General features: G+C 39.6%; 4 protein-coding genes across 5 annotated transcripts; all 4 read right to left on the reverse strand.

Moving 5' to 3' along the window:
• Positions 1-160: 160 nt before the first annotated feature.
• On the reverse strand, positions 161-757 carry LOC106400337 (PAMP-induced secreted peptide 1-like). Its single transcript, XM_013840742.3, has one exon. The coding sequence runs from the start codon at positions 606-608 to the stop codon at positions 387-389; it is 222 nt and encodes a 73-aa protein (XP_013696196.1). The 5' UTR covers positions 609-757; the 3' UTR covers positions 161-386.
• Positions 758-11,047: 10,290 nt separating this feature from the next.
• On the reverse strand, positions 11,048-12,530 carry BNAA01G08450D (uncharacterized protein At4g28440). Its single transcript, XM_048781892.1, has 2 exons — positions 12,134-12,530; positions 11,048-11,395 (listed from the first exon to the last, which is right to left on the reverse strand). Exons 1-2 carry the CDS (start codon positions 12,378-12,380, stop codon positions 11,205-11,207), a joined length of 438 nt encoding a protein of 145 aa, XP_048637849.1. The 5' UTR covers positions 12,381-12,530; the 3' UTR covers positions 11,048-11,204.
• Positions 12,531-12,617: 87 nt separating this feature from the next.
• On the reverse strand, positions 12,618-14,864 carry LOC106399949 (reticulon-like protein B18). Of its 2 annotated transcripts, none has more exons than XM_022706512.2 (8): positions 14,116-14,864; positions 13,882-14,026; positions 13,710-13,784; positions 13,481-13,625; positions 13,337-13,406; positions 13,181-13,246; positions 12,976-13,098; positions 12,618-12,898 (listed from the first exon to the last, which is right to left on the reverse strand). In XM_022706512.2, exons 1-8 carry the CDS (start codon positions 14,630-14,632, stop codon positions 12,687-12,689), a joined length of 1,353 nt encoding a protein of 450 aa, XP_022562233.2. In that variant the 5' UTR covers positions 14,633-14,864; the 3' UTR covers positions 12,618-12,686. The 2 variants fall into 2 exon arrangements, with proteins under 2 accessions (XP_022562233.2, XP_022562213.2); XM_022706492.2 differs by having other exon boundaries at positions 14,110-14,855.
• A 3,871-nt stretch (positions 14,865-18,735) lies between these two features.
• Positions 18,736-21,433, reverse strand: LOC106399847 (probable aminotransferase TAT1). Its single transcript, XM_013840320.3, has 5 exons — positions 20,500-21,433; positions 19,619-20,177; positions 19,284-19,499; positions 19,102-19,195; positions 18,736-19,006 (listed from the first exon to the last, which is right to left on the reverse strand). Exons 1-5 carry the CDS (start codon positions 20,835-20,837, stop codon positions 18,810-18,812), a joined length of 1,404 nt encoding a protein of 467 aa, XP_013695774.2. The 5' UTR covers positions 20,838-21,433; the 3' UTR covers positions 18,736-18,809.
• Between the last annotated feature and the right edge of the window lie 1,441 nt (positions 21,434-22,874).

Raw genomic sequence — 22,874 nt, forward strand, 5'->3', positions numbered from 1 at the left:
GGCAAAAACTATGTAATATAATATGTTAGGGAGATGACCTGGCAGGCTACACAAACATATGTGGCGTGCACGACTCACTCGTTTACATCATATTTTGTTGTTGTTTTTGTTGGTGTGTATATCTTTGTTTCAACTACCGCAAACAATTCTCTCATAAAAGGGATTACAAAAGTTCTTATTGAATTAACAACCAACAACAGTAAAGTTATGTACATGTATAGTGATGGTTTAGTTTTTGCCACTATATTTATTAATTTTCTCTACGGGATGAAAAAATGAAAAAAATAAATAAATGAATGTGATACAGTTTTTGACGGTTTTGTTTTTGGTAATCATATGTCATATCGACGCTAATGGATCACCTCCAGCTAGAGAAAAAAACTAATTTAATGGCCGCGACCACTTGGACTCGGACCCGAAGCCAAACGCTGAAACCAGTAATCCACCGTTGACTTCATCCTCTCCACCCTTATCACCGTCGCACTTCCGTCTCCCAACTTCTCCGTTAGAACCCTCCCCGCCTCTGCGGGAAGCACCACGTGTTCTACTACAAACAACGACACCATCATCACCACGATCAAAACAGTAGACCAGCTTACTCTCCTCATTTGATTTTTGCTTTCTCTTCTTTACGTTGTACCGACAAAAAAAAAGGAGCTTCGAAGTAGTCAGGTAATAAACTATTGTTTCTCAGGGAGAAAAGCTTTTCTTTTTGTTTGTTTGGTTAAGAAGTTATGTTTATGTTGTTAAATGAGAGGAAGTATGTGTATATATATATATATACTTTAGTTACGAGGAAGAGGTCATGAAGATACAAGAGTTCAACACTTAGGTCGGATTTTACCGGCGCCATATCGCGTTTGACGTGTTGACCAAGTAGTATGATTTGAACGGGTCGCTTAATAACAGTACCATGTGTAAATTACATTGATACCCCATAACATTGGTATCATTGTTGTGCTAAAACATGGAGTTCCTTTTACGCGGTTATAATTGTATACATCTAGTTTTCAGCTCTAAAATGCAATTTTCAAAATATATTATCATCATTCATATTCGTATGGTTTTTATCAAATTTTAGTTTATTTTCTAATGAGACAGAATCACAGCATAATTTTACCTTGCAATGATTATTTTATACTATAACCTATTAAATTATATATTTACAAATTTACCTTTATATATTAAAATAAATTACAAACCAACGAAATATTATGGTGCCGATGATTTTGAACATTTATATCACAAAAGAAAACACATGCTTGCTTTTGTTCTGAAAAGTCTGTGTTTTGAAATCAAACGCGTAAGTCACGGTTTGACTAATTGAAGTACCGCAAGAGGACCAATTCACAGTTTCACCTAAATAACTCTCTTACCAGTTTAGGTTGAGGGAAAACATTTTTTTTTTGGTTGAGGGAAAACATTGAATTAATAACACATTACAGATGTAAGTAGGCTGAACCATTGATGCGTAATATAAAAATTACGCATGCATACTGTGTTATTAGGTATACGTTTATTTAGTGAGAATTTGGATGATTAATAAACAAATAAGTGTTTGGTAGGCAAGTTTGCATGTTTAAATACTTGGGAATCTCGTGTGGTTTGCATGTAATAATTTAATAGTTTGAAAATGATAACTAGCTTATAGTCACACAAGCATATCTATTCATATAATTCAACAGTTTTTTTTCTAACATGTGTACATCTAAGACTGTTGATTTTAAAGAAAGCTGGATGCATTCAAAACATGAGAACTTGACTTGTCATAGTGCATGCTCGTGCTACCAAACTAGTAAAAGTCCGACGACGCAAAGTTTTTTTCAAAGTTCATGCGTATTTTTTATTTTATTTTTGTATAACCCACAAAATTTTGGATCTCTTCCCGGAAAATCAAAACATATCATATTGGACTATAATATATCCATTATTTATTTTAAAATAAAGAAAATTCACAGAATGATTTAGTTTGTGCAGTAAACAATTAGTTAATTTCAAATTCCTATAGATCTCATGACAAGAATTATCCCATTAAGTAAACCTTATATCAGACCGTCCAAAGATCAGAAAACAAAACATATTATTTGTCGGCCCATCTCATGTCCCAAACTTCAGCTCCTCCTTAAAAACTCACTCTCTCTCTCTCTCACCCACACATCGTGAGGTCTCAAACTATAGATCTCATGACAAGAATTATCCCATTAAGTAAACCAATCGCAGACTTGTGGGGTTCGCGAAACAGTGATGAAACAGGTTTACAATAAAACACTTATGCTAGACAGGTTCATGTTTCATAAATATTATAATATATATTTTTTTTGGAAAATGTGAGAGATTGGAGAGTGAACCCCTAATGGGGATGCTCTAATGGATGGAGGTAAGTATTCTCCAACTCTTGTTTTATCCATGTTTTTAGTTTCGATGCAGACTTTGATGTTATGATGAAAAGGAACCATATACTGTAGATAATGAACTGCCAATGCCAGTAATCTATGTAAACTTATATCCTTTGTAACTGAATTATTTATTATATGTTTCTTCTTCTGCATTATATATATTTGCCTTTGGGATATTGATACGAGGTTAATATCTTCTCAAGTTCGGTTTGGTAGTTCCTGTATTGATTCTACTATGTTCTCTACCTTTTTTGGTAAATGTATTCTGAACAAATTAGGCGCACAGTTGATTAGTGCTAGTTGTAAAAAAGTCTCTAATGTTTTTGTTTCTTTAATATAATAACAGTGTACAGTATATGGTTTTATCGTTTTGTCATTAGGAGGTCTCAGCTAGTCCAGAGTTTTCAGTGGGGGAACTGACTCTGTAATATCTGTCCGGTTTAATCGCTACAAGCATCTTCATAAGGTTTACCCTTACACTACTGTTTGTACAGGATTCGGTTGATTAGAACGAAGAACTTAGAAAATGGGGTGACTAAAGACGTTTTTATTAGAATCAAAACAATGAGTTACAAGACTGATCAAAGGTAAGGAGACAAGATCAGAGGTTTAAACGACAAGATCAAAGAGATGATTAGGAAACCCTAAATCTAGCCGCTTAGTGTGTGATTTGTCCAAAAGTCCCTGCTCTCGTTGCCTCCTCCTCCTCTCTTATAGTACCCTCGCGCGTGATGCCCTAATCGCGCCTATCCTTTGGGCCTTGTCGCCCAAAGGCCGAGTATGTGGGCCTCGATACTATTTCGTCCGAGCCGAGTATAGCTGATCGGCTCAGCTGACCGGCTTAAAATACTCTAGGGTCGAGCTGACGTTTCTAGCCGCTAAGCCGACTAAGCTCGATCGACCTTGTCGGGCTAGGGCCTGTTATATGATGGGCCTTGTGGAGGGATGTAATCCATCTCCTACAATAAGTCCCCCCCCAGTTCACTTGTGAGCGGCTTGTCGGTCTCAGTGAATTTGTGGGTCGGGTTCGTTCATATAATAGGACCTAATGTTGACGATGGCTCGTTTTATCGGTGTGTGGTTTTAGTCGCGTACCGCATCTGGTCGCTCCGTGTTGTGTCTTCTCACGATGCGTTATGCTTTACTCGGGAGGTAAACTCCTCGAATGAAGAGCCCAAGCGGTCTTTGGATGGTTAACTCTGTTGAGTTGGTTCGGGCCAGAACCGGAGATTAATTTTGGTCCGGTTTCTTGATTGAAAGCCGGTTTGGGCGAGAAACCGAACCGTCGCGAGTAGGTTTTTGGGCATTTAGGCGGCCTTTGAAGCCCATTTAGGCCTTTGTTTCTTCACAAACACACGGGTTTGTTCTACGAAGCGGGAGAGACTGACGATTACGGGTCAAACGTCGAAGCTTTTTTCAACCAACGACACAGCTTTGCTCTGGATGTACCCACCAAAAATCCTCGTAGAGCTTGTCGTCTCGATCCGCCGGTGAAGTTTCCGTCTCGATCCACCGGTGAAGTTGACGGCAGCTCGCCCGCTTCTGCTCAAAAGTCCCGTCCAGAGCTCCTCATCTCCAGATCAGAACTTCAAAGGCACGAGCTTCATGTCCAAGAAGAGCTCGTCGGTGGAGAGCATCGAGCTTGAGCTTTCCGTTCAGACAAAGCATCAGTTCAGTTGAGAAGCGTCCAAGCTCACAAACCACTGGTTCCTGCGACTCATCACCGCCATCTCAACGAAGCTGTCAAGACTTGATCTCTGGAAAGCTAAAAACTTTATCTCGTCACAAGCTTCTTCGCGCCATGACTTGCTTTCCGAAAGTGAATAAGCTTCCGGGAAAGAGATGACTGTCGACTTCAAGTTCCATTACTCGTCAAGTAACAAGCTCTGCCTCTCTCTGTCAATCTCGAGCTCTGTTCTTCTTCACCACAACCATCTTGTGCTCATCAAGAGGTCTCAGAGAGAGAGACGCCGCGAGAGTTGTTATGTCCTGATCTGCACACGTTCTGTTCGACGGATTGCTAGGAAATTCACCGGATGCGATATGGAGAAATCAGATCAGAGCCTCCCGCTGCAACGACGTCAACCTGAGACCAAGTTCATGGCCGAGTCTCATGTTCTCGACATGTCGTTACTCATTACTCGACACCTCGTTCTCGACAAGTTGAGGCTTGTTAAGTTTCTCCGAGCATGGCGTTTTATGCAGTTCCATCGCTAGAAGCTTGTTTCTGACTTCAAGCTCCATCAATTTCTTCGAAGCAGAACAAGAGGAAGCACAGTCACTTCAGCGCCGGACACGGTCGTGACGGGAAGCATCGCACCTCGGCACTCTGTTGGGTTTCCCTCACGGCGACAGTCCTTGCGTCTGAGCCAAACACGTTCAGCTTGTGGAGAAGGACGCAAAAGCAGCTATAGAGTTGTTCTCGAAAGCGGTTAAAGCGAGAGAAAGAGCGGACAGTGCTCTTTGAGACATGGCTTTGCTCATGAAACAACATAACAGGGAGAAATAAAGCCATTGACGAAGCCAATGGTGTGGAGTAGTGATTTGGTCTCTGCACCGGCCTCTAACGCTTCACCACCGTAGCGTCTTCAAAGCTCCATCAACGGGAAGCTTCTTGCGGGCTTAAAGCTCCATCACTTGTTCCGACGAGAATGCCGCAACAGGCTTAAGCTCCTCAAGAATTCTAATTCTCGTTTCATCAGTAGAAGCTGGTAACATCTCCAAGCTCCATCAACGGCAGCTGAGAGATGAGTTCAGCTCTGTTCTTGATTCGTGACACCGCAGCTACTAGAAGCTTTGCGGAACTGGAAGCAGAGGCCCACTATGACGTCTTCAACAGCTTCTTCAATGAAAGCTCGTACCGTCCTCAGCGGTTTGAAGATCTTGGTTCACTTGAGTCTACTTTCTGAACACTTATTCACGTGATGCTGTAACACTTCTTGACGAGGATATCTACACAGCAATCACGTAACGACCTTGGCAGTAGTGACTTCATCTCTGCACCGGCTTCTTGCGCTTCACCACCATGACGTCTTTAAGCTCCATCAACGGAAGCTTGTTGCCTACTCCTCAAGATTCCACACCAACAACTTGCCCAACATGCAACGAGCTCGGCACAAGACATATGACAAACCCAAATCAAGAGGAATAACGACATGAGACATGAGCCTATCTCAGCCCTACAAAGATAAGTTTTTTTTATTAAACCATCACATGCTTTAGTCACTTTTAAATAAGTGTTACAGTTGACATCGTGGCTTTGGTTTAAATTATTAAACAACTCACTTTCATATAATTTTTATGAGATGACTTTGTGTTATTGCTTTGCTGTTGGTAGTCTATGATATTTATAAGTTGACAATTATTATATCATCATGCACAACTCACTAGCATTAAGTAAAATCGAGTCTGATCGCTAGCTTATTAATTATGCAAAAGTTGGTTATCTCCTATGGTTTCTATTGACCTAATCATGATCATGGTTTTCCTGAACCAGAGATCGTTGAGCCAAAAGGAAAAGAGGATCAACATGCGGTTGTCACATCATGTCCTCATGCTTTGACGGACGGCCCTCACCTACGAGCTTGTCGGAAGCGGCACAAGCGACACAAACCAGCACGCTTTCTCAACATCATTATAGCCTGACGAACACACAAGCCAACAACTTGCTCGGCACACACGATCTCAACACGAGACTTCGGGTCGGCAATAGTTCGGTAAACGTGTATTTTAGGCACGAGTTTAAATTGAACTTGCTTTTTATCAAGCACGAGTTTGCGGTCGACTCGCTTATTGTTAGACACGAGTTTACAAAAACTCATCTTTGGCTAGGCATGAGTTTATAGAAGCTCTCCTTCCACTAGGCACGAGTTCTCAGTAAACTCGCCTTAGTCTTAGCATGAGTCAAGTAAACTCGTCTTTCGCTAAGCACGAGTTTAAAGCAAACTCGCTTTTTACTAGGCACAAGTTCAAAATAAACTCGCCAAAACCGTCATAGGCATGAGTGTGTCTAGTTCATTGTCTAATAAACCCTATTCGTAAACTTCGCAGAGATCGATTCCATCTCTCTCAACGAACTTGGGGGGACTTACTGTTGGGGGTGGATTTACATCCTCCCTCAAGGCCCATTAAGACAATGAACTAGGCCCACTTTGTTATGAAACCCTATATCTCTCTTCTATAAATAAGGAACTATTTCCTTATGAGAGGGGGATCTCTTCTTCTTTAGAACACTTCTTACAAAGGGTTTATGGATTATTAGATTTCTTTACACTTGTAATCCTACATGTAATACAATCTTAAATCAATAAACTCTTTTGATGTTCATTTCTCATTTGATTCTTTTAAGATTTCTCCTAAACCTCAAGAATCTAAGCTTTTATCTTTAGATTCTTTATTTGATTGATTCCAACAAACATCACAAAGATAAACACCATTTTTGGATCAAACAATTGGCGCTAGAAGGAGGGGGATCAAGGAGAACTATCTTGAAATCTATCAAACTTGAGAGAAACAAAAAAAAAAAAAAACAAAAACAAATATCAACAATGTCGTCTTGTTTCTTCACAAACACACGGGTTTGTTCTACGAAGCGGGAGAGACTGACGATTACGGGTCAAACGTCGAAGCTTTTTTCAACCAACGACACAGCTTTGCTCTGGATGTACCCACCAAAAATCCTCGTAGAGCTTGTCGTCTCTTCTGTCGGATAGGCTTGAACGTTGGGTCGACGTTTAGTTCGTGAGTGGTTATACTCGGGTCGATGCCTTTCATGTCTGTCATAGACCAGGCGAACGTGGACACGTTCTGTCTGAGGAAATCCAGGATTGACTGCTGCATCTCATCGGAGAGGTATGCTCCAACTCTGACGGTTCGACTCTGGTCGACGTCGTCGACGGGTAACTCGAGGACTTCGCTTTCCTGAGAGTGGACTTTTGGGGTTGGAGGGGACACTGAGTTCACGGGTAGCGACGCTCGTTGGAGTTTGACCGTGGCGACTAGGAGATCCCTAGCGGCCTTTTGGTCCCCACGCAATGTTTTTATCTTCCCGTCCGTGCCCGGAAACTTGACGCATTGATGGTAGGTGGAAGGGACAGCTTGCATAGAGTGTAACCAAGGAGTACCGAGTATAGCGTGATACGGAGCTTTTGTGCTAACGACGGCGAATTTGACCGTTCGAGTAACGCCGCATGCGCGCACCGGGAGACGGATCGTTCCCAATATGGTTTCGGATGACCCGTTGAATCCTGTTAGCGTTCTGGAGGATGCTTTTATATCGTCGAGGTCGACTCCCATCTTCTGCAGAGTTCCTCGGAAGATGAGGTCAACGGAACTCCCGGTGTCAATAAGGATCTTGGTGACATCATACTCTCCAATTCCAAGGACGACGAGGAGGGGATCATTATGGGGCGCGTGAACACCTTCAGCGTCATCTGATGAGAAGGTTATTGGAGGATGACTTGACGGTTTACTCGGCCACTTCTGAGACGTCGCGACTTGTCGGCGATAATCTTTCACGGAACGGACTGAGTCGCCGCTAGGGGAACCCCCCATGATGACGTTCAAAGACTGCCCCGTTTGTACTCGCTTGGAGTTCAGTAAGGCGCGGAGGTCTTTTGGTACGCTAGTATCAGGAGGTGGGAGTTGAGGTTGACCTTTAGCTCGCTCCAACTGTCGTCGTAAGTCTGTGGGTTTTGACTTGTTAAGCTTCACGCGGAGATCGCTTACTCCGGCATTGAGTTTGTCTCGGAGGTCGCCAATTGGCCCTTCGTTATTGTTGCCATCGTTTGTCGAGATGCGCCGAGACTTCCGTGCATCGAGCGTCGTCCGGAGATCTCTGCGTGTGGTATCGCTTACGTTTTCCGGCGCGAGGCGCCGTTTAAGGCTGTCTCTCAGGTCTCCGGGTACAGGCGAATCGTCGTTGTCTTCGTCGGACGACAAGGACTGCTGAGAGAGTATAACCTCAATGCGCCTGCGGTTAGCCGGATGCTCTTCGTCGGCTGAGGAGTCTCCCCCGCTGTTATCCCGTGGGGTTTCTTCCTCGTCGTCTCGTTGCGGAGTATCGTTTTGTCGACCTCTGCCAGTGGCTTTGCGCTGGGCTCTTCGTTCTTTGTTCTTGCTCCAGCTCTTACCGTTCTTTGGTTTGGCTTTCAATGGCTCAAACTTAAACTCGCCGCTTGCAAGGGACGAGAGGTAATGCGCGTAGAGGGATTTGCATTCTGAGGTATCGTGTCCTTTAACGTCGTGATACTTGCAATGCTTGGTGAGGTCGACGGTCCGGGAAGGTCCTGCTGCTGATCCGACTCCAGCTGCGGGTTGGGTGGCGCAAACAGAATCGACTTTTTTGTCGGATGACTCGAGTTCTCTTACCCACTTGTTCCACCCCTCCCCGCGAACTACGAGAGTGGAGATTGGTGTGTTATTCTCGTTCACGACATACATGTAACCATCCTTGGGACCGTTTTTGTCGTTTGGAGCGTGCTGGCGCGGTTCTTGTCGCGCATTTGCGTTCTTAGCCGCTGGAGCCTTGGGTGCGCTCATCTTGCTGAGGATTGCGTTGGTGTCCTCCTCCATTCGGATGAAGTTATCGGAGCGTGCGATAGCGTCTTGGAGCGACTTGGTTGGATTCTGGTACAGGTCTTCTCGGAACTTGGAGTGGACCCACAGGGTGTTGCGCAATGCATCGATAGCGATTCCGTCTGGGATCTCAATTTTTGACACTACGGCTTTGAATTTCTCCATGTAGTCGCGCAAGCTCTGATCCTTTTTCTGATTGAGGTTCCATAGGCTGGACGCAGTGGCGCTGCGCTTTGTGAACATGATGTATGTCTTGAGAAAAGCTGCTGATAGGTCGCGAAAACATCCGATTGAGTTCTCCTCCAACTGGGAGAACCAAGTCAGGGCTTGCTCGTGAAGAGTCTCGACGAACAGCTGGCAGTAACCTGCGTCCTTTTCGTCATCGGGGAGACGAGCTCGCGCCATCGCGATGTTAAAAGCGGTCATATGTTCTACCGGGTCTCCGCCGGGCTTGTACTCAGGTAGGCGCAGCTTTTCTATCTTTCCGAGTTGGACGCTAGTTAGCGCGCGAGTAAAAGGAGTGCGCGAGGTTGCGGCGAGTACGCTCTCTATTTGCGGAGCTGCGCTGGTTACATGGTGGATCTTCTCTCCCATTTGTTGAAGGCTGAGTTTGAGCTCGGCGAGCTCGCGTATTGTCGTGAGATCTGAGCCTGCTAGGGGAGCGTCTGCGAGAAAGGCTTCGTTAGGCTCCGAGTCGTCAGAGATATGGTCGACTCCGGCTGCCGTAGGATTTGTGTTGAAGAGGCGGCGGCGTGTTAGCTGGGGACGGCTAGTTTGTCCCTCAGGGGCTGTGAGCGCCGCGACCAAAGCAGCGAGTTGGTCGTTGGTTGTCTTTTGGACTTCGTCTTGGCGGGCGAGTCGAGCCATGACGGAGCTCATGAATTCTGAGGTGATGGGCGGCGCGGCCGCAGGCGTAGGCGTCGGTTCCTCGCCTGGGGCGCCGAAGGCGGCGTCGTCTTGAGCCATGTAGATCTAGAACGTTGCTTTAGTCAGCCCCACGGTGGGCGCCAATTGTTTGTACAGGATTCGGTTGATTAGAACGAAGAACTTAGAAAATGGGGTGACTAAAGACGTTTTTATTAGAATCAAAACAATGAGTTACAAGACTGATCAAAGGTAAGGAGACAAGATCAGAGGTTTAAACGACAAGATCAAAGAGATGATTAGGAAACCCTAAATCTAGCCGCTTAGTGTGTGATTTGTCCAAAAGTCCCTGCTCTCGTTGCCTCCTCCTCCTCTCTTATAGTACCCTCGCGCGTGATGCCCTAATCGCGCCTATCCTTTGGGCCTTGTCGCCCAAAGGCCGAGTATGTGGGCCTCGATACTATTTCGTCCGAGCCGAGTATAGCTGATCGGCTCAGCTGACCGGCTTAAAATACTCTAGGGTCGAGCTGACGTTTCTAGCCGCTAAGCCGACTAAGCTCGATCGACCTTGTCGGGCTAGGGCCTGTTATATGATGGGCCTTGTGGAGGGATGTAATCCATCTCCTACAACTACCAGGAAAAAAAAACTATCTGTGTTTTTTTACCCCATGTTTCCAAGTTTGGAGTTGTCAAAAGATTTAAACATTAAACATTGTGGATATTGTGAAATACAGAGACAGGCACTTGCCGAGCCATGAACGATGCGAAGAGAACGAAAGATATCCGAAGGAAAGCACACAGTCCTACAGGAACAGTTATCACTTATCACCAAACCTCTACGCAAAAGGAGGATCATCAAAGAAGTGTAATGAATTTAGTTTTTGTGGGGTTTGTGATGGGATACTAGTGTTGTTCAAACATGAGAGATTGTGTTGGTATTGTAGAAAAATGAAACCTGTATCTCTGTTGTAAGCTTCTCTTTACTATATAAGTTATGCTAATTTTGGGATTTGTCTATTCACTAATATCATGTTAGTGGATTATTCTTTTTGGATCTCATAAAACTGTTCTTCAAAGTTGAAATATATCTAGAAATAAAAGATATACTGTAAGACGATGATGCTACTTCCAGTAGATGGATAAGATAACACATGAGATTTGGTAGTAGCCAACGAGTGTATGTCAGAGTTAAGAAAATGAACACTAAGAAAGATAAAACGAGATCTTGAAGTTTAGGGTAAAAAAAAAAGGAAAACACTCCTACAAGCAAGCATCTGTGGACAAGTCATGCATCATCTTAATCAAAGACCTTCACAGTAGAAGAAGAATCATAACCCTCTAACTTCCCAAACAAACACTAAAAGAAGATCACTGATCATTAACGTTAATCAGTTCGTACTCAACAAGAGACAGATTGTTATCCTCCTTGACAGTGAAAGATGCAGGCTCAGTGGCTTCAATGCGTCCCCATTTATCAACCCCTAGCCTCATCGTACCCTTGAACATGTCTATCCTCGAATTGCGCAGTATCACCGTTTCTCCCGGCTTCATAATATCAACTAAACACAACAAAAAATGAAACAATCCAATCAGTAAGCCACATGGATTCCACAAACTTGAACAATACTAACTTATCTACACGAAAGATCTATGAGAGTTCAGGAATAATGTCAATCACGTAACACCAAACACTGAACCAAGATGATTACATTTTACAGCTCCGATAAGATGGTATTGTATTACACAAACATCAAAGCCACAAAACTGCACAAAGACAAAACACCCAAGTCTTGTTCAGAATTTCACAGAAAACCATTCCCATTTTCAGACAAAGACGATAGCTTTTTTGTAATATCTCACCAATGATCAAACATCAAAAGCATTAATTTGAAGAAAGGCATCCACTACGGTGAAGACAAAACACTAATCTTAAGCAAAATTTCAAAGTAAATCTGTTCGCTTTTCAGACAAAGATGATAACTTTATTGCAAAAAAAATATTACAAGCTAAACTCACAAGGCTTCGTCAAAGGATCAGCCTTTTTTTCAATATCACTAAAACATTTCAACATCCCAAAAAGCACAAGACAAGTGTTATTAACTAGCGCAAACACATCACTACGGTTAAGACAAAACACTAGTCTTGAGCAAATCTGTTCCCTTTTCAGACAAGATGTAGTTTTTTTTTTTTTGCAAAAATATTATAAAGTTAAACTTAATTAAAGGATCAGCCTTTTTCAATATCACAAGACCATTTCAACATCCTAAAAGCTCAAAAGACAAGTGTGAGTAAGTAACCTTGTTCGTTACGAGCAGTGAAGAGAATACACCCAGTCTCATCTCCGATGAGACACTCAGCGATTCGACTGGGCTGAGACGGACGACTCATAGAGCTCCCCGGACGAGCCTTCCGGGTTGTCGGAGCCACAGGATTGGAATCAACGACCTTAACAGTCAACGTGTGACCGGTCGTCCCAGGCTTCAGCTGTTCTACTTTCACAAACACAGGTTTTCTCTTCGCCGTCGCAGTTCCTGTAGTCGCCATCGCTCAGTAAAATTCACTAACCCTAATGGGTGAAGAATCTAGGGTTTTATAAAGAGTGAGAGAGACGATGATATGATGCTTCTTTCTTCGCTCTCTCCCGAGAAGACGGACGAGAGAGAGTTTCTAATCCTCTGCTTTTGCGTTATCGTGAGCTTGACACGTGTAAGGTTCTGATTTGATATTTTAATTATCAAGTTCTTTAATGAACAAACAATTTTTTTTTTTTGGGAACACTACTAAACAAACAACTATTTTTTATTCAATACATTCAATGTTAAAGCAAGTTTCAATAAGAGACTTTCAAAGCTACTTTGGTGGTGCTTCGGTTTCTGCAGCCACCACTACTAATGCTTGCTCTTCTTCTATTGGCTGAGGTGGAGACGGTGGCGGCGATGCTGACTTCTCCTCCGGTTGCTCCGTGTGAGTTTGTTCTTCTTGTTGCTTCTCCTCATGATCTTCTTCGGAATCTAACTGTACATTCTGCCTTTTGTATCTGATGACTACCACTATGATGAACACTGCAAAAAGCGCCATATCTAGAGAATATCAGTTTCTGTCACCAATCTCAGATCAACAACTGGTAAAGTTTTTTAACCTGTGAAGAAACGGATCTTGAGACTAGTCAGGTTCCAGAAGGCAGTGATCATAGAGCCTGCCACGAACTTCTTGTGTGTGCATATTCCCCACGCTTCAACTATTCTCTTTTGTGCATTTTCAACTACACAAATGTAAATAGCTTTTCCATTTACTTCGTTCTATTCATCAAAGGGCAACAAAAGATCTGATAATAGAGAATTTACCTTTTTGGTTAATCTGGTTAGCATAACATGAGTATAGTTTTGGGAGGGTGAAGCTGAGGAAGAAACCTGTTTCCATAACAATGTCAATTCTACTAGATACTTACAACAACTACAAGAACGCAAAGAATCAGTTGAAAACATTGTTAGCAAGCATACCTAAAGCAAATAGCCTCCACAATGTTATGAGGTAACCATACTCCGCTCCTATTAGAACAAAGGGTGCCACCTGAAACCAAGTTGTAACATAAGGAGAAGCTCAACAAAATAAAAAAATCACATTCATAGAAGTGTTTACTCTACTTTGAGTGTCATTGCAGGTTCGCCAGAGAAAAGCTGGCTCATCTTTGAAATGGCCAAATTGGTGATGGGAAGCATTCTTCTAGCTACTCGTAACACATCCTCTTCACTCACTTTAACCTCTCTCTGCTCTGTTTCTTCAGTTAGCCTTTTAAGATGTATCAAAACTTCAATTACAAGCTGTTTCATCTCATGTACAATAAGCATAACCCCGGATAAAAAAAGATCGTACCTTTGGCGAAGAGAGTGTGACAAAAACGATACACCAAGATACAGAAGTCCAACATGAGAAACCGCTGAGAAAACACTTCAAACACGTACACAAAAAGGTTTCATCATGAATGTGACAAATGACTGAAGCTAGAAAGATAAAAAAATCTAGAGAGTGAACTCGATGTACATACCTAAAGCTAAACCCTTTAGCAAAGCAAGAAGATAAGAAACACAAACACCCAAAACCAAACCAAAGACTCGACTTCGCAACATCTCTCCACATGATCAAATCGTTGATATTCTCTCTAATCCTCTCCAAATCACCTTCACATACATCTACAAAAAAAACCACACACAGTCATTAAACTACAAACATCATATCAGAACAAATAAAAAAGTGAAATAACTAAAGTTAGGACCTTTACTCAGATCTGAAGAAGGACAAGGAGAAGGCAACGAACTCTGTTTCTCCTTCTTAGACCGACCCGTCTTCTTATGCTTCCTCTGTTTCGCAGCCTTCTCATCATTCAACACAACAACAACAGGCTTCGTCTCCTCCTCCACCACCACCACCTCCGACCTCCGTCTCGATCTCCGACAACTCCTCGGCGACGCACTACCCAAAAGACCGTTCTGCCCTCCCTTCGTCTTGCACCGCCTCGCAGCCTCCGCGGCCTCCATCTCGAACCGATTCGCTAAACGGGTTCTCGATTTCCGGAGAGGAGAAGGAGACAAGAGGAGAATCTCTCGGAGCGTAACAGGGGAAGACGGTGAGTATAGTGAAGCGGGAGACGGGTAAGGAGGAGTGTCGATGCTCTTGGGAGAGGATAGGACTAAATCGAGAGAGGGGATTGGTGAGTCTCCGTTGGTTTTGACGAGAGTGGTGGTGTTGATTCTCCGAGCGAGACGGGAGGAGGATCTAGGAGGTGTAGAAAGATCCATTTTTGATGTGTTTTTTTTGGAAAAGGATTGATTTTTTTCCGAATCTGGAAGTTTATTAATTGGGAAAGAATCTCGGAGAATTTATTAGGGTTCTACTCGGACATTTGAGCTTTTTGGGTCTTTAGGATTGTCTCTGCTTTTTATTCTCCGGCTACTGTGGATGAGATAGCCGTTGATGGAGAGGAAAAAGACAACCTTTGCTTATTTGAAATCTTGACGGCGGCAAAAGTGGGCTCCCGTCTCTTTTAACGGTAACGATGATAAGACATGGACATGGACATGGACATGGGGAAGCTTTTTTATTTTATTTTTTAATATCATTACATATGAATATTGGTTCTCTTTAAAAAAAAAAAAGTTGATGACATGAATAAAACAAATTAAAAAGAATCTATATATATATAAAGATGTTTGGTTCACTCCTGGGGTGTACACGTGGAAACTCTATCTCTATAAAGACAACACGTGTCCTCATCTGTGCACAAACCGTGCATAGTTTTGTCCATTCTTTTGGGCTTCGGTTAACAGGCCCATTATCTGGTAGAAGAGTAACCCTAAGTCGCGTTTTCATCGTCGCCTCCGCACTGGCTTTACGTTACCGGTACCTTCCGCAGAAAAACAGTTCAGCCTTTACTCCCATTGATTGGTACCTCCACGATGTGTATTATTAAATGCGATCCTTGGGTCTCAGAGGCGGTGGGTTTTTTGCGTATAAATAGATGTCAGATCTTTCATCCTCAACTCATCCGGACATCCTCAACAGCTTTGACTTCATGTTATAAATCGTGTGTAATCATCATCTCAGTCTTCCTCTCCGATTTGCAGAATGGCCGCTTCAACTCCTCTTCCACCGTTGAAGGCCATGAATATCCGCCGTGGTGGAGATCTCATGGGAGTAGACACACTCCTTGATTCTCAGGTTACTAATTCAGCTCTGCTTTTTGTTCGTAGTGGAATTGTTTTTGCCGTTTAACTTCTATCGCAACTTTGCCGTAATGAATCCAATTTATAATTGTCAGTTTGTGTTTTTTATTCTCTGTTATTGATTTTCATGAGTCTTTTGTCAGCTTTTGATGATTTTTGTGATTTTTTTGAATCAAACTCTTCAGTCATAAGCTTTTTCCATTTTTAGTGTTATGGTTCTTCACAAGAAGAGAGATCGATTTTTATTTTTGGTTCTGATCTTCTTTTTTTTCTGTTTTTGAAATTTTAATTTAAAATTGATTTAATTTGACTGACGGTTACACGGCAGATTGATATGTGAGTTTGATATTATCCAAAGTCTCTTTTTTTTTTTTACTTTGTGGCCTTCTTCTTTTTTGAACCAGAACTTTGTCTTCTTCTTCTTCTTCTTCTTCTTTATTTTACTTTGCCTTCTTATGTTTGTGTGTATATAAGTTCTTGGTTGATCTGTTCGATTGGGGTTTGTTGGGAGGCCAGAAATGTGAAGCAAAATCTGAAACCGAAGAAGATGAAGAACTGAGACTTATAAGATTGTTTGTAAAAAAAAATTGCAGTAAGCCCTTTTCAGTTCTTCAATTGTTTTTTATTGGTATTTTTTCACATTTGGTCAATTCTCTTTTGAGCTTCTAAAATAAAACAAATATTGTATTATTGTTGTCAATGTGAGGTTTTTAACTCAAAGTTTAATTGCGTACGTGTGTGGTATGTCACTAGAGCAAGATGGAGTGTGACAGAGCAAGCGGCGGAGGAGAACGACAAACGGCGGAGAGTAACACAGCACTCGGCGGTGAGCAACGCAGCACTCGGCGGAGAGAAACGAAGAAAGCGGCGGAGAGTAACGGAGAAAGTAGTGGAAGAGCAACAGAACAATGGCGGAGAGCAATGAACAAGAGGCATTGAGATGGATCAAGTGACGGAAAGAGTGAGATGAACAGACATGAAACAAGCGACAGATAGTGTGACAAGAGATAGGAAATGCAATTGCTGCAATTCAATCTGGCACAAGGGAGGTTCATAGGCTTTCGGACAGGGTAAATTAATCACTCTGTTAGCAAACATATAACAAAGGTACATGTCCAATTGTGCTTATTTCTTTCAAAGTAGAACCTCATGAAAGAAAGTTGACACCTATTGAAGATATCAAAGCTCTAAACATGAAAACATAAGAAATTTCAAATTCCTAACAACATATCAAATCTGGAATCTTCTTTGTATTTGTTCAAAGTTTGTTATATGAATCCTTCTTTGCATGCGTTCTATGTGGTTGTGCTTCGTTATAAGTTGTCAAGCATGTCTCTCCACATGTTCAGTGCATATATCTGTTTGATAGGGTCAAACTAATCAACTATTTAAGGTCTGAATGTATCATGGTACAGTTGTCGTTTCCTTGGCTTCAGACAAGAAATAGCAAACAAACACACTGTGTGCATAGCTTGGCGATTGAATTGGACTAAATGGAAAGACTTTGGCCAGTGGAAGACCGAGGAACTATCAAAAGAAAAATACATTGCATTTGTAAATAATAATATTTTTAGCTTAAGCACGTATTAGATATAGCTCTGTAACTTTCAGTTTGTTTGTTTTTTACTTAAAAGTAATTTTTCTCTTTATATATCACAGTTAGTGTACCAAATATTAATGGAAGTTTGGTGTTTGTTGGTTACAAAATTATAGACCATGCTAGGTATAATAGATATAAAAGCGAGGATGCAAGTAATGGTTGTTTTTCTACCATCTGAATTGATTACAATTAAAATATTTATTGTTTTGGAAATGAACGACATAATTAATGTTGTATTGCAGCTGAGTTTTAAAATTATAGCAAATAGAGATTCTAAGATGTCATCCCCATCTGCAGAAACTAATAATGTCCAAAACATCCAATTATAGTTTTCTCCAGTTAAAAAAATAGAGCATTTACACTGAAAAACAAAATTCTCTCTGGAATATTGAACTTTTGAGATTCTAGCGTAATATATGTATAATTCAAAAATATATCATAAGTTAGATCGTATGTTATGTGTGGTCATGCTAATTTTGTACTTATTGACTATAAAATGCATTTTATTCATGAATGGTTAACATTAACAACTGTATTTGGGACATGAAAAAAAATACAATAGTGTTGTACTTAATAGAAAACAACAATAATTTCACAAATAATCCATTTATAATTAAGCATAAAAAACAAAAAACACACTCATTAATTCAAATAATAACTCAGAATATATATAAAGGCTAACATCTAACCATTCAATTGTTATCCAAAATTCTTAAACAAAGAACTTTAACCACTCATAATATAAATTGTATAACAAAATTAACAAACACCATATAATATCTACACAAATTCATCAAAAAATAATAATCACAATATAACAAAATTTGTTATACTTTGGTGATAATTTTTTTGAATCAACAACAAATTTTGAGATAAAATTATGATTATCATTGTTCAAAATTGATTACATATATATATATATATTATAAATGGGGGCATTTACATCAAAACAGACTTTGGTCTAAGTGGAACAAAAATTTGAAATGAAAAAATTTCAAACACCTATGAAAATAAGATAAATAATATTTAGATAATGGGTTCAATTAGTTGGATTGTAAATGCAGAACTTTTATTGTAAGAACTCAGTCTGTAATTTTTAGTGCCATAGTTGTAAGTTTTTTATCTACAAAATATTACAATTTTTAAACAGCTGATTTAAAAAAAAGCATAAAGATATATAAGGTGGTAAATTAAAACGGTAGAGTCCATTAAGTTACTCATATACTAATTGGAAACAAACGTTATAAATAGTTTTAACTGTATTGGAACATGTAAGCAAATCAACTAATTAAGCACCATAAATAAAATTTCTTTAAGAAAAAATAAAAATTTATTTAATTTTTGTTCATTCTGATTTTTACCTTATATATAATTTTTAATGAAAAAAAATGGATACAAAAATTTCGAATCGCGTAAGACAAAAACATTGAATATTTTAAATTATTTTACATTTATCTATAGCTTCTCATATTTTTATAATAGATTATAAAATCTATATATTAAAATAACCATACTAAATATATAATCAAAATTAAAATTTAAACAAAAAAACCCGGGCGTAGCCCGGGCCGACCTAGTTTTATATAAAACAGAGACAATGATTGTAGAAAACCCTAGTGGGGTTTGTTATTTTATCTTTTTATTTGTTGTGTATTATATTGTCTTTTGTATAGAAGAGTGGTGTTTAGATTTCTCCATTTTGTCAATGAGCTTCAGAGATTGAAGAGAAGCCTCTGTCTTTTTCAGATGGCGTTTGCAGAATCCACTGAGCCTCTCGAGCGCATCCTCAAGCATTTGACCTTCTACTCCAATCGTTATCCTTGCCCAATTCTTCAGTCCCAAAGCCACTCCTGAAAAAAAAACAAGAAAAGTTAAAACTACTACACTTTCAAGTTTCATTTATTGTGTACTCATCTGCATGCATTTTTAATAGGTGTTGGTTAACCTGGTAGCAAAACGAGGTTTTCTTCTGCGGCTAGCTTCATACAGAAATCCATATCATCCTCTATGTCTTCCATCAACTGAAGCTCCAGCTTTGTCTGCATATATATTTGTTCTTGTTAATAGTGAAGTCATACAAAAGATTGATCAAGAAGCATCAGGAGTATAGATAGATGTTTGTGTTACCAATAAGTAAGTGCATGACTCAGGTTTCTTCGTGCAGACCACGCAAGGAATGTCCATGAGCTTATCACAGACCAAGTCCACGTTTTGTTTTAGTATTGAATTCTTTTTCGCAAACATCTCTTTATTAGACTTCTCCAGGATCTGAGGAAGCGCATTCTGAACCAAAGTGTTAGCGTCTGGAGTTATGTCAAGATTCTGTTGGATAGATTGAGCCACCTGATATCATAAGAAAAAAAAGAAGAAGAAAGAATAGAGTGATTACTTGTAACACAAGCTACAAAATAACAATAGCTACAATGATAATCAGAAATAGAGAAGAAGAAAAAAAAGCAGACCCCTGTGGACTTGAAGATGCCTTTAGGATCATTCAAAGCGATCCAACCGATTCTCCAACCAGGAACAATCCATCCTTTCGATATACCACCCAAAGTGATAACCGGAGTTATCGAACCAAACTCCCCCATTGGAACAAAAGGATTGTCTCCAAAGATTGTCTGGCTATAAACTTCGTCAGTGATCACCATTATCCCTAGCTTCCTAGCCATCTCCGCAACCTTCTTGAGATGATCGTAAGAATAAACATTTCCACAGGGGTTGTTAGGGTTTATGATAACCATTGCGACAGTGTTCTCATCTGCCATGGCTTCGATGCCTTGGATATCAATCTCCCATTCATTCTCGGGAAGGAGATCGTACTTGCGGACCTCGAGTCCACTGTAGACACAACGAGCCTCGTAGTGAGGGTAACTAGGCCGTGGGAGAAAGATGTTGGCGTTTGGTGCAGCCAGCGCCTGCATCAACACTTCTATCCCTTGGTTGCATCCCACGGTCATATATATATCGTTAGGCGTTACCTTGTTCGTTAAGTCCCGGTTCACGAAATCAGCTACCGCCCTGAATAACAACACATTAGATCAAAGTAAAGTTAAGTAGTTGTGGACAATAATATATGCATATTTTTACCAAATATAAAATAATATAGGCATATTTTTACCAAATATAATAATATAGGCATATTTTTACCAAATATAAAATAATAGAGGCATACTTTTACCAAATATAAAATAATATATGCATATTTTTACCAATATAAAATAATACAGGCATATTTTTACCAAAAAGAAAAATAATAATACATGTCATATTGTATAAAAAGGGATTAAACTGTGGATACTAAAGAAAATATTTATGAGTAAATGGTAAGAGTGAATATTACTGTCTAGCAGGGAGGATTCCGGCGGCGGGACCGTAAGAGTTACCCTTGCCGGAGCGGAGGACATCGGCGACGGCGTTCTCGACGTGGATGGAGGTGCGGTAACAAGGGTAGACAGAAGGGTCACCGTGTGCAAGTGGTAAAAGAGGCTTTTTGATGTCTGGAGTGCAAAGATCAAAGAGCTTGTAGACGATAACTCTCATTGTGACGCTGGAGGCTTTAGCTGCGGTGTCGCTACCTTTGAAACGCCAAACGCCGTTATTGGATTCATACTGCGTCTGCCTCTCTGCTTCTTCCTCGGTTTGAAGGGCAGAAACTAGGAGGTGGCTGTGGTGGCTCATTTTGTTAATTATATTGATTCTCTAGGAAGTCTTGTAGAGTTTGAAAGGTGAATGTTTATATGAAGAGGCTAACAAAAGAAGTACTTATAGTGGAAAGAAAACAATCAAAAGTCTTTGGATCAAATTGTTTTAGTCAATCGCAGACTTTCTACACCTTTGAATTATAGACTTTGGATGGAAGGTTGATAATATATACTATATAGTATTATCGGTGTGCGTTACGGAGAAAACATAATACAAAAATATGTTGACGTAAAAATTTCGTTGTTTGATGCTTTGCTAATGCTCGATTTCCCCAAACAAATTGCCCTATTTACAGTTGAATTTCATTACTATTAACCAGAAAATACTGGTGAAAATATTGTCATGAAACGTAAGAAGTTGAATTATGAAACGTGGAAATATTGGTGAGACCTAATACAAATGAAACCTTTTTCAAATTACATGAAAGAATGAATGATTCTTTGTGTGACATAACAATATTGAAACTACATGTATTTTTTTTAAACTATATGTATTGTTTCTTAACAATATAAGTGGTATTAATAAATGATTTTTTCGTTAATGGAGTATTCTTTATTCTCAACTCGTCATATACTAAATCCAACATGGTTAAAATATATATTAAGCTCGCGCCATCATGCTTTGACTCGACTCGAATAAACTGACGTTCTAACGGACAAGTGGACAAGCATGGCTGCATACACATACGCGCGCAGACACAATAATCCAAAGTTTCGAACATAATATGAACTAAAAGATCCTAAGCATCAATTATGTCATGTCTTTGGGAACGTGAAGTTTATGACAACACAGTTAGTTTTGAGATATGTTCCTTTTGAATATAAAAGAAACGTTTTGTTACCGTTTTATTATGTTTTGAAAATAGTTCGCACTTCGCAGGCGGCCAAAAAATATTTAAACCACGCATGCATGCATTACTGAATTAAACGTTCTGTTCAGATGTAGGGTATATTATATATAAGGTAGGGTCAGGGTTAATTACTTTTGTTTCGTAGAATATCATACACGCCCACATCAATACAGCCAAAGCGAAAAAAAATTGGTTAAGATGATGATGATGAAAGTAGCTTTTGCGATGACGTGCATTAAGATAACAAATACTCTAGATTTGAGTTTTTTTATTTAGAAATTAAGATAACAAGAATATTTTTGGATAGTTAAGTATTCTTTCAGAATTTTTCATCAATATGTTGTATTCTTAAATAAATTTCTTAAAACCTGTTATTTTTGGAAAATTTTCATTTATTGAACAAATACTCTAGATTTGGGTTTTGTGATTTAGAAATTAAGATAACAAAAATATTTTTGGATAATTAAGTATTCTTTCAGAATTTGTCATCAATATGTTGTATTTTTAAATAATTTTCTTAAAACCTGCTATTTTTGGAAACTTTTCATTTATTGAACAAATACTCTAGATTTGGGTTTTGTGATTTAGAAATTAGGATAACAAGAATATTTTTGGATAGTTGAGTATTCTTTCAGAATTTTTAATCAATATGTTGTATTTTTAAATAATTTTCTTAAAACCTGCTATTTTTGGAAAGTTTTCATTTATTGAACAAATACTCTAGATTTGGGTTTTGTGATTTAGAAATTAGGATAACAAGAATATTTTGGATAGTTGAGTATTCTTTCAGAATTTTTCATCAATATGTTGTATTTTTAAATAATTTTCTTAAAACCTGCTATTTTTGGAAAGTTTTCATTTATTGAACAAATACTCTAGATTTGGGTTTTGTGATTTAGAAATTAGGATAACAAGAATATTTTTGGATAGTTAAGTATTCTTTCAGAATTTTTCATCAATATGTTGTAGTTTTAAATAATTTTCTTAAAATCTGCTATTTTACGAAAGTTTTCATTTATTGAACAAATATCTAGATTTGGGTTCAGTGATTTAGAAATTAGGATAACAAGAATACTTTTGGATGAATGAGTATTCTTTCAGAGTATTTCATCAATATGTTGTATTTTTAAATAATTTTCTTAAAACCTGCTATTTTTGGAAAG

This window comes from Brassica napus, chromosome A1 (genome assembly GCF_020379485.1).
Source record: "Brassica napus cultivar Da-Ae chromosome A1, Da-Ae, whole genome shotgun sequence".
In the NCBI taxonomy this organism is placed as follows: domain Eukaryota; kingdom Viridiplantae; phylum Streptophyta; class Magnoliopsida; order Brassicales; family Brassicaceae; genus Brassica; species Brassica napus.

Excerpts from the sequence above, each read along its gene's own strand:
- LOC106400337 (XM_013840742.3), bottom strand. The coding sequence starts at position 608 with ATGAGGAGAGTAAGCTGGTCTACTGTTTTGATCGTGGTGATGATGGTG.
- BNAA01G08450D (XM_048781892.1), bottom strand. The coding sequence starts at position 12,380 with ATGGCGACTACAGGAACTGCGACGGCGAAGAGAAAACCTGTGTTTGTG. Across the intron at positions 11,396-12,133 it reads CACTGCTCGTAACGAACAAG|TTGATATTATGAAGCCGGGA; the intron begins GTTACTTACTCA and ends TGTTGTGTTTAG.
- LOC106399949 (XM_022706492.2), bottom strand. The coding sequence starts at position 14,632 with ATGGATCTTTCTACACCTCCTAGATCCTCCTCCCGTCTCGCTCGGAGA. Across the intron at positions 13,626-13,709 it reads TCACACTCTCTTCGCCAAAG|GCTAACTGAAGAAACAGAGC; the intron begins GTACGATCTTTT and ends ACATCTTAAAAG. Across the intron at positions 13,099-13,180 it reads TAACCAGATTAACCAAAAAG|TTGAAAATGCACAAAAGAGA; the intron begins GTAAATTCTCTA and ends ACATTTGTGTAG.
- LOC106399847 (XM_013840320.3), bottom strand. The coding sequence starts at position 20,837 with ATGAGCCACCACAGCCACCTCCTAGTTTCTGCCCTTCAAACCGAGGAA. Across the intron at positions 20,178-20,499 it reads GGAATCCTCCCTGCTAGACA|GGCGGTAGCTGATTTCGTGA; the intron begins GTAATATTCACT and ends GTTGTTATTCAG. Across the intron at positions 19,500-19,618 it reads GCATCTTCAAGTCCACAGGG|GTGGCTCAATCTATCCAACA; the intron begins GTCTGCTTTTTT and ends TTATGATATCAG.